This window comes from Gossypium hirsutum, chromosome A11 (genome assembly GCF_007990345.1).
Source record: "Gossypium hirsutum isolate 1008001.06 chromosome A11, Gossypium_hirsutum_v2.1, whole genome shotgun sequence".
Taxonomy (NCBI): domain Eukaryota; kingdom Viridiplantae; phylum Streptophyta; class Magnoliopsida; order Malvales; family Malvaceae; genus Gossypium; species Gossypium hirsutum.
The window spans coordinates 80,273,614-80,289,112 of NC_053434.1; the positions used below are offsets into that span (position 1 = coordinate 80,273,614).

The 15,499-nt window shown below is 32.8% G+C and overlaps 1 protein-coding gene across 1 annotated transcript; it reads left to right on the forward strand.

The window, feature by feature from the left end:
• The first annotated feature begins 594 nt into the window (after positions 1-594).
• Positions 595-4,757, forward strand: LOC107901717 (chromatin assembly factor 1 subunit FAS2). The gene is made up of 12 exons (XM_016827819.2): positions 595-933; positions 1,174-1,285; positions 1,656-1,682; positions 1,810-1,882; positions 2,358-2,461; positions 2,550-2,764; positions 2,845-2,941; positions 3,249-3,321; positions 3,495-3,580; positions 3,668-3,806; positions 3,909-4,009; positions 4,393-4,757. Exons 1-12 carry the CDS (start codon positions 820-822, stop codon positions 4,605-4,607), a joined length of 1,356 nt encoding a protein of 451 aa, XP_016683308.1. The 5' UTR covers positions 595-819; the 3' UTR covers positions 4,608-4,757.
• Positions 4,758-15,499: the final 10,742 nt, after the last annotated feature.

The window sequence follows — 15,499 nt, forward strand, 5'->3', positions numbered from 1 at the left end:
TTATGTATGCTACCATGGGGCTGATATATTAATATATAAATAAAAATTTACATATAAAATATTATTATTTCTAAACAAATTCTACTTTTTTTCTATTTGGGTATTTGTCATCTTCGTATTAGTTATAAGTTTATGAAGTGAGAAAGCTTTACTAGACGGGGAGTTAAGATGAACTATGTAAATGCCACATAAAAAAAGTTCTCATATTTGCATTTGTTGGATTCCTATGCCCTGTAGCATATGAAACATTATTAAGTACCTATGCTACCAAGGGCTAATATCTCAATATATAAGTAAAAATTTATATGTAAATTTTACTATGTTTTAGGCTTCGTTTGGGGCGACAGTATGACATAGTGTGGTGCATTTAGCTTACTTTTTATCTCAAATTACAATATTATTACAGTATCTAATTTTATCGCTACTGTTATTTTTACACTTACCGTAGGTAAACATACCGCCCATCCAAACTCTAGTTGGCTATCTTCCACCCTATTATATTCTTGATGTTTAAAATTCATGACTGCTTGTTAATGTGATTTTTCAAAAAGCAATTGAAATTCAAATACCTGCCCTTCCATTAAGAGTTATACTGTTCCTTACCACAAACACTTCTCGGTAAATTCTACTATCTAGAACAGGAAAAAAGTAAAGGGTAGAGGGTTCGACATTTTCCCGCCAATTGAAAGAAGGGCGCCAAAAGCAACCCATCTTCCTTCTCTTCTTTACTCATCTCCGGTCTGCTGACCTAACCCTAAAAACTAGATCAATTCTAATTCTTTTACAAGCTTAAGGGAAAAAAATAAAGAAAGAGAAGTTATGAAAGGAGGGACAGTTCAAATAAATTGGCACGACACCAAGCCCGTCTTAACCCTAGACTTCCACCCCATCTCCGGTCTTCTCGCCACCGGCGGCGCTGATTTCGATATCAAGGTCTTTTTAGAGTTTATTTATTTCTTATTTCATTTTAATTGATCCATCCCTTGCATTTCTTCTAGAGTTTTCTTTTTTATAATTTTGTGAGCAACCAGGAACTTTGTTTGTTAAATCGAAATGCTGTGTTAAATCATATCTTAGTCAAGGATTTCAAGGTTTAATATGAATTTTATTATGGTAGTTGAGAGTCATGCCAGGCTAAATCGATTATTGTTTTTTCTGTGTTGAACTTTTCAGCTATGGGTAATTAATTCAGGCGAAGTACAGAAGAAAATCCCAACTGCTTCATATCAAAATAGTCTTTCTTACCATGGCTCCGCTGTTAATGCCCTTCGCTTCTCTCCCTCCGGTAATACATGAAAACCCCTTCTTTGAGTGCTTATTTTATCATATATCAAGATCCCGTTGATTATATGTATAGGCACATAGCTGTATTAATTCCTTGAGTTGTCTGAAGCTCGGAATTTCAAAATCTATGAACGATTCTTGTGTTAGGAACAAGTAATTTGAGCCCAAGTCGATTGCTGTCCTAATTTTGAAATGTCTTCTTGCGGTTGCACTCTGCTTATAACTATCAAAATAAATGTAGTTTGTAGTATCTTAAATGTATGTTTGTTCTTCGAAGTTGTGTTGATCTAAGATATAATTAAATTTTACGCTATCCAAGTTTCTATTCTCTTTAATGACTGAGATAACGTTGTCCTTTTTATTTTGAGCAGGGGACCAACTTGCCTCTGGGGCTGATGGTATGGTTTTCTTTTCTTTTCTTTTGTTTTTTTTTTATTTTTATTGTATGAATTGATCATTTAAGTTCTTTGAATGAAGTCTGGTATTGGCAGCAAATTCTGAAAAAGGATTTTTTCTGTTTGATAGGGGGTGAGCTGATCATATGGAAATTGCACACTACAGAAACTGGTCAAAGTTGGAAAGTTTTCAAGAGTTTGTCGTAAGGGGTTAATCTGAATGCATTTGAAAGCTTCTAAAATATATTTGTTTCTTACAAATTGGTTTTGCACTTCGGAGTTTGAGTGAAACTTGATTAGGATGAAAATTCCTTAGATTAAACTCGTTCTTTTTGTCCTTCATTTAATAGGTGCTAGTTTGAATACTAATGAATTGTTGTGGTTCAGAGATGATTCTATCAACTTTATTGTATTATGAAAATTAAAAATAAATGCATTGCAATGAAGTAGGCTATATTAACATTAAAGGATATGTAAAAACTGTGATTGCAATGCCAGTAGGGGCCATCAGTCTAAGCTAACCATATTCAGGCTATATTTCAACCAGAGGACTTTGACTTTTCCTTCATCTATTAGATAGTTAATATTGATGTAAAAATTTCAGTTTAGGAGCCCTTTTCAGGGTCCATTCTTGTTGGTATGCGTTCTGTGCTCATGACTGGGCTTCTTCTTGCCTAGATTTCACCGTAAAGATGTTCTAGATTTGCAATGGTCAACTGATGGTGCATTTCTCATCTCTGGATCTGTTGACAATTCTTGTATCATATGGGACGTTAACAAAGGTAAAAAAGAGAGCATGCAGGATGCTGATAAAATTGCTTTTCTTTTTCTCTTGACATCACTGTGATTATAAGTTTGTTTTATCTTCAGGTTCTGTCCATCAGATATTAGATGGTCATTTCCATTATGTTCAAGGTGTTGCATGGGATCCCTTGTCCAAGTATGTTGCTTCTCTCAGTTCAGATAGGACTTGCCGAATTTATATCAATAAGCCTAAATCAAAAACAAAGGGTGCTGAGAAGTTGAACTATATTTGTCAGCATACCATCATGAAGGCAGAACAGCAGCCAATAGATGATGCTAAGGTTGCAACTATCTTGTTATTTTCTGTATTGCAGCTGCATTTGTTACTTATAACTAACCTCAAATATGGTTTGAGATGCAGTCAGTAAAAAACCATCTTTTTCATGACGAAACACTGCCATCATTCTTCCGTCGATTAGCTTGGTCGCCTGATGGATCATTTTTACTAGTGCCAGCAGGTATTGGCCCAAATACCTGTCCAGTTCCATTAAATTCTTATGAATATGATTCTGTACTTTCACTCTGATTCCAGTATTTTGTAATTGACAAGCCTTCTTCCTGTCATCATATGTTGGCAGTTATTTAAAGTCCAATCCTCAAATTCTTCAAAAAAAAAAAAGTTCAGTCCTCAATAGTTCTGAACCAACTTCACTTACAGAGTTTAGCTATATCTCCTCACATCGTTTCTACGTTTACAGAGCATAAACTTGCTGCATTGGTGGCGTTGATACCATTGCATTTTGTTTGACATTTCTTGCACTGCAGGTTCTTATAAAATGTCAACTTCATCTGAAACAATAAACACCACTTATGTCTTTTCCAGAAAAGACCTGTCAAGGTAAAGACGTCAACTATCTTTCAATACGGAAGCTAGGCATCTTCACTCCTTAATGCAAAATCAGCCACATTGACAATATTCCATGAACTTCAGATCTAATTGCTGGACTAAATTCTATTTACATTAGCTTTGGCCAGTTTTTTTCATTAGCTTTTGTCTTTTTTGGGTGGCAGACCTTTGCAGCTCCCTTGTGCTAACAAACCAGTTGTTGCAGTCCGTTTCTGCCCTTTAGCTTTCAACCTTCGAGGATCTAACCCAGGTATCTTTTCACTGGTAGTGCTTAATTGTACAGGAGTCCACCATGACATTTTAGTAGTAATCTAATTTTTGTGACCTGACTTCGCAGCTGGTTTTTTCGAGCTTCCTTATCGACTTGTATTTGCTGTTGCAACTTTGAATTCATTGTATATTTACGATACTGAGAGTGTTCCTCCAATAGCAATTTTGGCTGGTCTTCACTATGCAGCCATAACTGACATTGCATGGTAAGTAGTATGGCTTCTATGTAGATTGTTTAATGGCTGTCATTCATTGATTGAGTTTATCACATGGAGTACTAAGTGTCTTCTTTTGCTTTTTGTTGAAAGGTCATATGATGCACGATATTTAGCATTGTCATCTCAAGATGGTTACTGTACATTGGTAGAATTTGAGAAGGAAGAACTGGGACTACCCATTCCTCTAGCAGGTTTGGACTTGCTCATCATTTATGCCTGGTTTGGTTACTAGTGCAATAAAATGAAGAAAGTGCTTATTTATTACATATGTATTATAATAGTTAGACATGAAATAAAGAATAGCTAGTACAATTTTAAACTTGAAATTTGAAAGATAAGTAAAAACTCTCGTAGAAAATAAGACATCTTCAAAATAAGCGGAAACTTTTCCTTCTCTTTGTTAAAAGTAAGGCATGGGAATGGCTAAATATTACCAATTGAATTAGTTTATTGCTCATTCATATACTAAAACATGCATAAAAAATAATATTCTTACCAAACGTAGCATTATTATGCACGATTATTTTTACTCATTTAGCCTTTATTCGCATCTCACCCATTTCGTTTTTTCTAGAACCTAAAATAATGAACATTGAGGGTACGAGCTCTATTGTCCAGAAACCTGATGACATGGTGATTGAAGTTAATGATCCAGTCACTGCAGATAACAGGACGGTAGAATGTGCAGAAAAGAGAGAAGGGAAACAGGCATCGCCAAGTTTGGCAAATACTCCCATCGTAAATAAGACAGCCAAGAGGCGCATCACTCCGATGGCAATCGATCCATGATATTGTCATGTTATGGTACACTTCTTTTAGCTGATGTGCCATGATTTTTGTCTGCATGGCGTCGAGTCCATTTTAAATTGGATCATGTATCATTTATGGTATACATAATTGAATGCAATCAATGGTAGATCGAGAATTGCAATTTGACTATTAGTAGCTTTCTGCATACATTCATTCAAGCGAAGACAACCACGAAATCAATCAATTTAGTATATCTGAATGGGTTAATATATATATGTGTATAATATATGTATATATGTTAGCCACTAATTGTACTTTGTTACCCAATTATCTTTGGTACTTAATTGTTATCTAAACTTGAAAAATCAATCAATTTAGTATATATGAATGGGTTAATGTCATAAGTTAGCCACTGATATCTATTTACTCTTTTACTTAATATGCTTTTTTTTTCGATGCCTGGTATGAATATAATTTCTTATTTCAAGGTGAGATGTCTAGAAAAAAAGGAAAAATCGTGGTTGTCTATCGTGGCAAAATCCATTGGAATCTAATCATATATAGAATATAAAAGGAATAGGAATGCAAGCAAATAAGAAAATAATGAGCTGTAGTTAGTTTTTTTAATTTTAGGATATTTTTTTAGTTATATATAAAGTGCATTTCATTTTTAGAATTAAGTTTTAATAATAAATGATATTAATTAACAAATGCAATAAAGTAAATATTATTTTAATTAATTAACTTACTTTAGCTAAGAAAATAATGGTGTAATTTTTGGTAAAAAAATAATTTGTTATACTACTATTTTGTTTTTAATAATTTAGATTATTAAAATTAAGGAATAAGATAGATTTTGGCCTTTGATCTTGTTCATTTGTACCTAGTTGGCCCTTAAAATATTTTTGAACTTAATTGATCCTTGAACTTCCATCATCCAGATTGTACCTCCACACTAACATTTAGTTGAGTTGACGTGGCAGTATTAGCTAATTCGGTGGTACCATGTGACAAACTTTCAATACTAAGAGATTGTTAAAAGTCAAAAAATCAATACAATATTAATTTTTTTATATATTATAGGCTTCTTATTTATATATTATATATTTTTTGTTTATGTTTGTTACGTGGTGATTGTTCAAAGTCAGAAAATTAATATAATATTAATATTTTATAAATTTTGTAATAAATGGTGTTGTATATGTAACACCCCTATCTCGTATCCGTCGTCAGAATAGGTGAAGGGGCATTACCAGACTTGAAACTCATATCAGAACAGTAAAATTTTTTTTTAAGAACATTCCTTTAGATAAATACTAAAGACAGTTAGGGATACAAATTTAAACTTCTATAAGTACACATTCAAAAGAAGCCATTTTCGTATGGCTTATATACATTAACCAAAATATTCTTCGGCCACTGGTCTATTCTATACATGCCATAAAATAATTCAAAACATAACAGTAACAAGCAGTGGATAGTGATAGTGTGACTAGTTGCTGACGATCCCCGAGTCTGTAGCTTCCAAATGAGATCTATAAAATAGAGGAAACAAAGTAAACGGAGTAAGCATTACAATGCTTAGTAAGTTTTAAGCAGTGTCAACAGGTAACAATCAAATTATAACATAGTTGTTCGTATTTTTATTTCACTCTTCCTTCGGGCATACCATCCCTTTACCGAGTTGTGACAGCCCAAAGTTGACCCTAGTCGGGAAGTGGTTTCGGGACCGCTAAACCGAGTCACCGAAATGTTTGAATATGATACTTATTGTGTAGAATATGTAATTATGAATGTGTGAAAATTTCAAGCTTCAATTTGGTTGATTTCATGTGAATTTAGTCAATAGGACTTATGTGAGAAAATTCTAAAATGTGATAGGTCAATGTGTGAGGACCTACAAGTGCATGTGGACAAAGGGGGGACTTGCATGTCAAATTCCCCCCCTAATGAGTAGTGGCCGGCCATGACAAGGAAGGATGGGCAAAACATGTCATGAAACATGTTTTGTTAGTGGAAGAATAAAATAAGGAGTATGGGTAATAAAGAAATGGAAAACAAAAGAAAAAAAAATGTGTGTGTGGTGTTTGTCCCCCCATTGCCGTGAGCTAAACAAGAGAAAGGGGGAATTTTGTTCATCCTTTTCTCATCTTCATGCTTGCCAAAAACTAGAAAGAAAAACAAAGAAAAATTTTCTCATCCTTTGGTTCATCCTTGGCCAAAAATTTTAAGGAGGAAAGAAGAAGAAAGGTGAAGAGATTCGGCCATGCATGTAGCTAGGCTAAGGTATGTTTGATGATGTTCCATGAGAGGCATGCATGTTTTAGTTGTTAGCTTGAGTTCTACCTAACCCATGGTCTAAATCTTGCTATGTGATGGAAATGGCACTTGACCATGGATGAATCATTCTTGGTTGATGTTTGATGTTGTGGTGATGAGGCATGAGGATGAGTTAAGATTCGGCCTAGGTGGAGGTTGTGTTAATGCCATTGCATGCAAAATATGAAGCTTGTTAATGATGCATGTGATGATGGCTTGATGATTCTTGAACCTCCTTTTTAGCATTTTTTGTTGTGTGAGCACATATGTGCATTGGTTGCTAAATGGAGAAGAATCGGCTAGCAAGATGTGTGCTAAGGCCGAATGTAACTTTGCATGTTAATGAGCAATGCATGTGTTAAATTGATGAAAAGGGGGAGGATGCTTTACTAGTGTGTACATGTGTGTATTAAGTGTTGAAATCGACCCCAAAAATGGACATGCATATTCGGTCAAGGGCAAGAAATTAGCTAATATGTGGTGTTGATGCATGATTTTTGCATGTATGAGACTTTAATGTCTAATGTATAAATATGGGCTAAGTGCCTTGTGTTCATCTTTTGATGCCTAAAATGATGAAATCAATTTATCTGTTTGATTAAGCTCAAGAGCAAAGGGGAAATAAAACCGATAAAGGGAAGGAAAAAGTGGTTGAATAGCTAGCGGAATCGTTCGACAACACCCGAGGTAAGTTCTTGAGTAAGAGAGCTTAAATTTCGATGTGATTAAATCATGCTCTATGTGTGGCTATTGAGCCGAATGTGCAAGGACAATATGTGCCTTGTGTTTGAGTTTCGTAAACGAAAATGAAATATGAATGTGCTATGAATTATTGTTAGATGTGCATGATTAATTGAATGCTGTCCGGGCTAAGTCCCGAAGGCTTTGTGCTAAGTGAATATATCTGGATTAAGATCCGAAGGCCTTTGTGCGAGATACTAAATCCGGGTTAAGTCCCGAAGGCATTCGTGCGAGTTATTAAATCCGGGTTAAGTCCCGAAGGCATTCGTGCGAGTTATTAAATCCGGGTTAAGTCCCGAAGGCATTCGTGCGAGTTGTTAAATTCGGGTTATGTCCCGAAGGCATTGTGTGAGTTACTAAAACCGGGCTATGTCCGAAGGCATTTGAACGAGGAGCTATATCCGGTTAAATCCCGAAGGTACGTGATTTGGTAATGAATGAGCTTGCTGTAAAATTCCAGCGAATACTCGAAAAACATCCCAATATGGGGATATGTTACGTATGTGTTGAATTTAATCGAGCCCTTACAAATAAATGTTCGCTCAGTTGATAAACGAGCTACCGGCCTTCGGCCAAGTTAGTTTATTGTGTATGTACATAAGGGTTGTTAATGTTGTGAAGCAAGTTTGATATCGGTAAATTGCGTATTATGAAATATTCCGTTTAGCTAAATGTGTGCTATTCTTTGTGCATGCTGGAATTCCTTGCTCAAACTTACTAAGCATAAATTGCTTACTCGTTACATTGCTCCTCTGTTTTATAGATTTTTGGTTCTCCAGATATCGGACTCGGGATCTTGAAGTCGAAGTCGCCCACACTATCAAAGGCTCTTTTGGGTACTATTTTGGTTGAATTTTGTTATGGCATGTATAGGACTACCCATTGTTGTCTTTCGAGTACTTTATGAAATGTATAAGTGTACAGCCATGTGAAGATGGCTTGTAGAAGTGGAGTATGGCATTAGACCATTCGTATTTATGAATGTATAGATGGTTTCATGATGTAACTATGTTGGAATGGAAGTGTCGAGCAAATGATCAGCCACTAGAATGGCTAAGTATGATCATATGTGGGCTTATGTATGACAAGGCCCTAGTTGGTCCATGAAACCCCAAATTAAGTAAGGTTCACTTTGAAAACAGAAGCTGATAGCAGCAGTGGTGTGGATTGGAAAAATCACAAGAATTCGTAGGAGTGGAATTAAATAGTGAATAAATTATGTAATCGAACCTTGATGAATCTACTTTCATATGGAAGTAACGAAACAATTATAGGAACAGTACAGAAAGAGATATTCGGGTTCTTGTGGAACAGGGCCAGAACAGTTTCTGGATTCACTGTTCCGCCTTTGGAAATTCACTATAAATTGACCAGAGATAATTAGGGGTCATACCATATATGTATGGATTCCTCTCTGAGTCTAGTTTCCATAGAAACAAACGGCATCAGTATTGAAGCTCTGTGCAGAGAGATATCCCAGTTGTAATGGGAAAAGGTCAGTGTAGTCGACCCCTGTAACATGGGAGACTTTGACTAATAAACTGTACTAGTTGGCCCGACAAAAAATTCTAGAAAAAAATCCATAGGTGGGGACATGAGTCTAGTTTCAGGGAAAAATCACAAAACTGATTTTTGAGTTGTGAAACTCAAGATATGATTTTTGAAGCGACTAGTACTCAGACTGGGCAGTGTCTGGAAAAATTTTTCAAAGTTTGTTAACATCTCGTGTCCGACTCCGGTGTCGGTCTCGGGTTCGGGGTGTTACACGAATATGCACATCTCATCATATACAATAGGCAGATAAACTTTCACATAAAAGTGAGCTCATGTGACATAGATATATTGTATAATTTCACATAATCTCTCACACTGATCCGATGTCACATAATCATAGGAATAGTCTCATAGATTGCTCACGTATGCATCACATAACTACCTTATGATTTAGTTCAAATCAAGCTCACATATAAACTTGGAGTACATACCTGTTTAACCTTTCGCATTGAATATATTTATAAGCAATTCTTATTGTAAAGTCTTATAGCTTTAAACTCTACTCGGATTATCGGCGAGACCTTTAGCTCAAATGAAATCTCCACACGAGTCAGCGGGTCTTAACCCAGACATAGTCACCACATATGGTCATCTGGTCTTTAATCCCGGGTTTACATCATAGAGTTTCATGCATATTTATTCACATGTTACAACATTCACATCGACTATCATATTTGTAATTCATTTACCTCATCAAATATCTAATAAAACACACCTTCCGCCGTTTGTCATTTGGCCACAATATATATATACACATCTCATACATATTTCGCATTAGCCATTTGGCTTTACCACATATCCATCTCATACACGTTTCGCATTAGCCATTCGGCTTTACCTCATATCCATCTCATACACGTTTCGCATTAGCCATTCGGCTTTACCTCATATCCATCTCATACACATTTTGCATTAGCCATTCGACTTTACCACATATATACACTTCCACGTTCATCACATTGGCCATTCTGCCTTATCACATATATGCATGTTCACATTCATCACATTGGCCATTCGGCCTTATCATATATATGCATATTCACATTCATCACATTGGCCATTCGGCCTTATCACACATATGCATGTTCACATTCATCACATTGGCCATTCGGCCTTATCACACAGATGCATGTTCACATTCATCACATTGGCCATTCGGCCTTATCACACATATGCATGTTCACATTCATCACATTGGCCATTCGGCCTTATCACACATATGCATGTTCACATTCATCACATTGGTCATTCGGCCTTATCACATATATGCATGTTCACATTCATCACATTGGCCATTCAGCCTTATCTCATATATGCATGTTCACATTCATCACATTTGCCATTCGGGCTTATCTCATATATACACATTCACATTCATCACATAAAATCCTAAATCAAAATATAAATTTTCATGTATTCACATCACAATTATCCAAATATACTTCACATACCACATATACTTTCATGTATACACTTTGTCTTGGCCGAATCTACATCTATCATTTTCCAATGAATAATTCAATTTCAAGCCATACTATCATTTCATATTCGAATACTTATAAACTTACAATTTCACAAATTTTAATATCAAAGATCCATCTAACACTCATATATCATTTTATAATATCAAAATTTAGAATTCACGTATGGGTTTAATCAATAGCTTATGAGCAACTAAAACAAGTTTTATCCATGTTTACAACATAACCACAATTTCTCTACAAGTTGTTTTCCTGAGCAACAGTCGTTAAATTATTTGTAACTGGGGCTACGAAATTCCAAATTATGTGCCGTTAATTTTCCATGAAAATAGACTCGTATATCCTCTATCCACAAAATTTTCAGAATTTTTGGTTTGGCCAATCAATACCAGATTTTTCTTAAAGTTTCCCCTATTTTACTGCTTGACTATTCTGACTACTCTTCACTAAGAATTTAATTTCTCAATGTACAGAATTCAAAATATGTTTTCGTTTATTTTGTTTGAAACTAAACTCATTCAGGAGTCTAAACATATAATTTTATCTTATAATCATTTTTGTACGATTTATAATGATTTTCCAAATACTGAACAGGGGATTTCGGAGCCGTTCTAACTCTGCCTCACACAACTTTGAAAATCTCATTATCGGCAACCCCTTTACTTACACGATTTCTTTTATACGAAACTAGACGCATCAAGCTTTAATTACATAATTTATTCAGCCTTTAACTCAACTCCCACAATTTATGGTAATTTTTCCAAAACACGCTACTGCTGCTGTCCCTAGCAGATTTATACAATTTACTCTGTAAAGTTCTCATTCACATATTTAAAACATAATATCATATATGCCGTCATTTAGAAAAGTCATTGACCTTAACGTATATACATAATTCATATTCGTCCCGTTTTAAAACTTAAAACTTACAAAGGAATCAAACTCAATTACTTAAGAACTTACTTTATTTATTTGAGCAACTGCGGATAGGCTACTCGACGGCTTTCTCTTTCCCCTTATCTGATTTAGATCCTCTTTGCTCATGAGCTTAATTAAAACAAATGAATTTGTTTCATTACTTATTCAACATTACTTCTTTAATAGTCACAGTTGATAATCGTATAACTTCAGTGCATAATGTGTTTATGAAATATACCATGACTAACTTTTATGTTTATTTCACTAATACCTAATTCACATGCACAAACAAGAATTCACATTACTTGCCATTGTAAATGGAACCTAGATAGCCAATTACCATGGCCGAACATACAACCACTTATATAAATAACACAAAGTGATACAAATTTATTTTTACCATTACAAATCATAAAAAAAAATAACCAATGCATACGACATCAACAATATATATACATACCAAATACCTATATTGCATACTTATCAATATGAACTTAAAGCCCTATCCTAATATTCATGTACATATTATCCGCCATTTCCAAACCAATTCATCAATGCAATCATACCATTACAAATCAACTTAGAATAACCATATCTAATAATCAAATACCTATAGCATTGCATATTTCTCACATAGCAAGTACAACTAAATTCATTATTAATATATATATATATATCTAAACACTTAACTACAAGATTTAATCACCATTATCAAATCATAAAACAGCTTATAACCATCATCTATATTTACTTCACATAAACCGAAATAACCATTACATCATCTTTAATACACTTAGCATTTTACCCATTTAATCAAGCCAAATCTCAAGACCATTCCATCACACAAATTATACCATAAATCATACTTACAATTTAAGTTAATACATGACCGAAAATCACCATCCTTAACATCATTATCAAACCAAAACCAAAACACATCTATCATCCGTATACCAAGCTTACCAAAACAAACTACTATGAGTTTCAAGCTTATTGACCGAATCTCAAACCTCAAAATTCTAAGTTTAATCCATGTGATAAGTAGAGTTTGAACTAATCATCTCAAACATGCATAGATTTTCAAGAATCATTCAATACATACATCATTCTAGCCATCTTCTAAGCCAAAAATTAAAGCAACCAAACTTTCTTCTCCCTCCCTTTAGGCTACGGCAATGGAGGACAAGGATGAACCAACTTTGGTTTCTCCTCCCACTAACTATTATCTAATATCTCTTTTTTTTTTCTTTTATTAATTCATTTGTAATATAATATCTTAAATCACAATACATATTATATATATAACACCATATCATGACCGGCCACCATCTCAAAAGTGGGTAATTTGACATGCAAGCCCACATTTTTGAATACATGCTCTATTAGATCACTTTATATATTTACCTAACCTATTTTACCAATGTTTCACATAAGTTCCGTTTCAAAATTTCACATACAAATGGCAAAATTAATGCTTGAAATTTTTACACATGCATTTACTCACATCATGAACATAGAATATAACTTTCAATTATTTATAAAACTCGATTTCGTGGTCCCGAAACCACTTTTCGACTAGGGTCTACTTAGGACTGTCACAGTATATTATTTAATTGTATTGTTTACATTGTTTAATTTTAGGAATAATATATATTTCGACCCTTGAACTTATTCATTTGTATCTAGTTGGTCTCTAAAATTTGTTGTACCTAGTTGGTCCTTCAATTTTTTTTGTACCTAGTTGGTCCTTGAACTTTTATTCAGTCAATCAGGTTGGTACCTCCGCACTAACACTGATAGTTTGTTCTAACGTGATATTGTCAACCAATCCAATCGTGTAATGTGGTAGCCTCTAGACCTGATCATGGGTCGGGTCAGATCAATGTAAAATTTTAAACTCATTTTCTAGGCCCAGACTTGACCTAAAAAATGGGCTTAAAATTTTGTTCAAGCTTGACTCAGATAAAAATGCTAAACCCGAGCCTAACCCGCTCGTATTAAATTTTTATATTTTTATTATATAATTTTTTAAAAATACAATACATCAAATATGCTAAAAACATTAAAATAAATGTTTCCCAACAAATTAAAAATATATTAAAAAATATTTATACTTAAATAACATTACAATACTTGCAACTTAGTAAGAAAATATCTCTAAAATAATAGTAAAATTAATAATAAAATAAGAGTTATACAATATCCAAACAATGACAATAAAAATATAGTAATTTAATAGCAAAATAATAACAAACTAACATCAAAATAGCTGCAAACAATAGTGAAAAAAATTTAGGCAAATTTTGGTCGAGCCTGGGCCCAAAGAAAACTTACCCAAAGCCTGGCCTATTTAAAAAACATGCATTATTTTTTGTCTAAGGCCATTTTTCGAACAAGCCTTCGAGCTTGAATGGATGACTCGAACCATGATCATGTATAATTTTATTATTGATTGTTATAAATATTTAAACTTGAATTAAACAAATTAATATTGTCAACTTAAATATTCTTTATCTTCAATTATTTTATAGAAAGTTGTTTCTAATATTATAATTTAAATGTAAATATAACGATGTAAAAAATATATTCAAAGTAATTATATTCCAACAAATAAAATACATTAAAATTATAACCATTTTTAATTATAAAAATAAGATTTTTTCATATTCATTTAATTTACTCTTGAAATCTATTAGTCATTTGATTTACTCTTCAAATCTATTCAAATCTATTAATTCATTTATCCTACCTAGGTTTAATGCATCGTCTTTTAAAATACAATATAAATTTTTAATATGTTTTTTGTATTAAATTGTTTATTGTTTTTATCAATAAGTGTTAGTGATAAGACACATTACATCTTGAAGGGAAAATACATGTTTGAATATTGGAGACATATTTTTAGAAGAATATTGTTGAGAGAAACAACTATAAACTCTAAATATAAATTAAAAAACAGACATTAAGAACACCAAAAATATTGTTTAAATTTTTTAATTGATGGAAAAAGAATTAGCTTAAATTGAAAATTTAAAGGCATTTTATTTATAAAAGTGAAGGTATCTTTAGAATTAAGTGTATTATTAATTATACAAATTTTTTTAATATTATGTTTATTACTTGAATTGGTATAGTTAGATAGTAATAAGATGAATTGGAAAAAATTATATGGAATGTTAAATTGGTTGTTTGTAAATAGATATTATGAAATTGATCCTTATTACAGTTAATAAAAGGTATTATAATGAATTAAAACGAATTAGAAAGATAGCAAAAAATGATTGAATATAAGTAAATTTTGAAGGATTTATTATGAAATATAATTTGCAAAATATCGTTAAAATTTATACAAAAAAAAGAGGAGGGATCCCCTCCACAAATGCTTTTTTTTTTCCTTATTACATGTTAAATTTTTATAATATCAATATATTAAAATTTAACAACCTTATAATAATATATATTATATGATTCATGGCAGTATGTATACAATTACTGATTCAAAATATTAAAGTATTACTAACTATTAACGTACTTTAAAAAAATTATATTAACATTTATTTTTGATATGGTCTTGAATTTCTGTTAACACCCTTGAAAGCCTTGTTTTTCTTTTTAAATTAATTTTTTTAGATACACTCAAAGACACCAATAATTTCTTCAATATTTAAAAGTTAATAGAAAAAGTAAAATGACGAGATAGACCTAAGATCAATGATGATGATGATTATATGAAAAAAAAATTTGTAGATTATTTGATGATGAATCGACGGAATAACAATTTATTTCATATTTATAAAAGATGGTAACTTAGAATTCATTATTATGTAATCATTTTAAGTGTTGATATCGAGTAAATTCTGAATTTCAAATTACAACCTTTATTCTATTTTAAGATTAAGATATATTTTTTATGTAAAA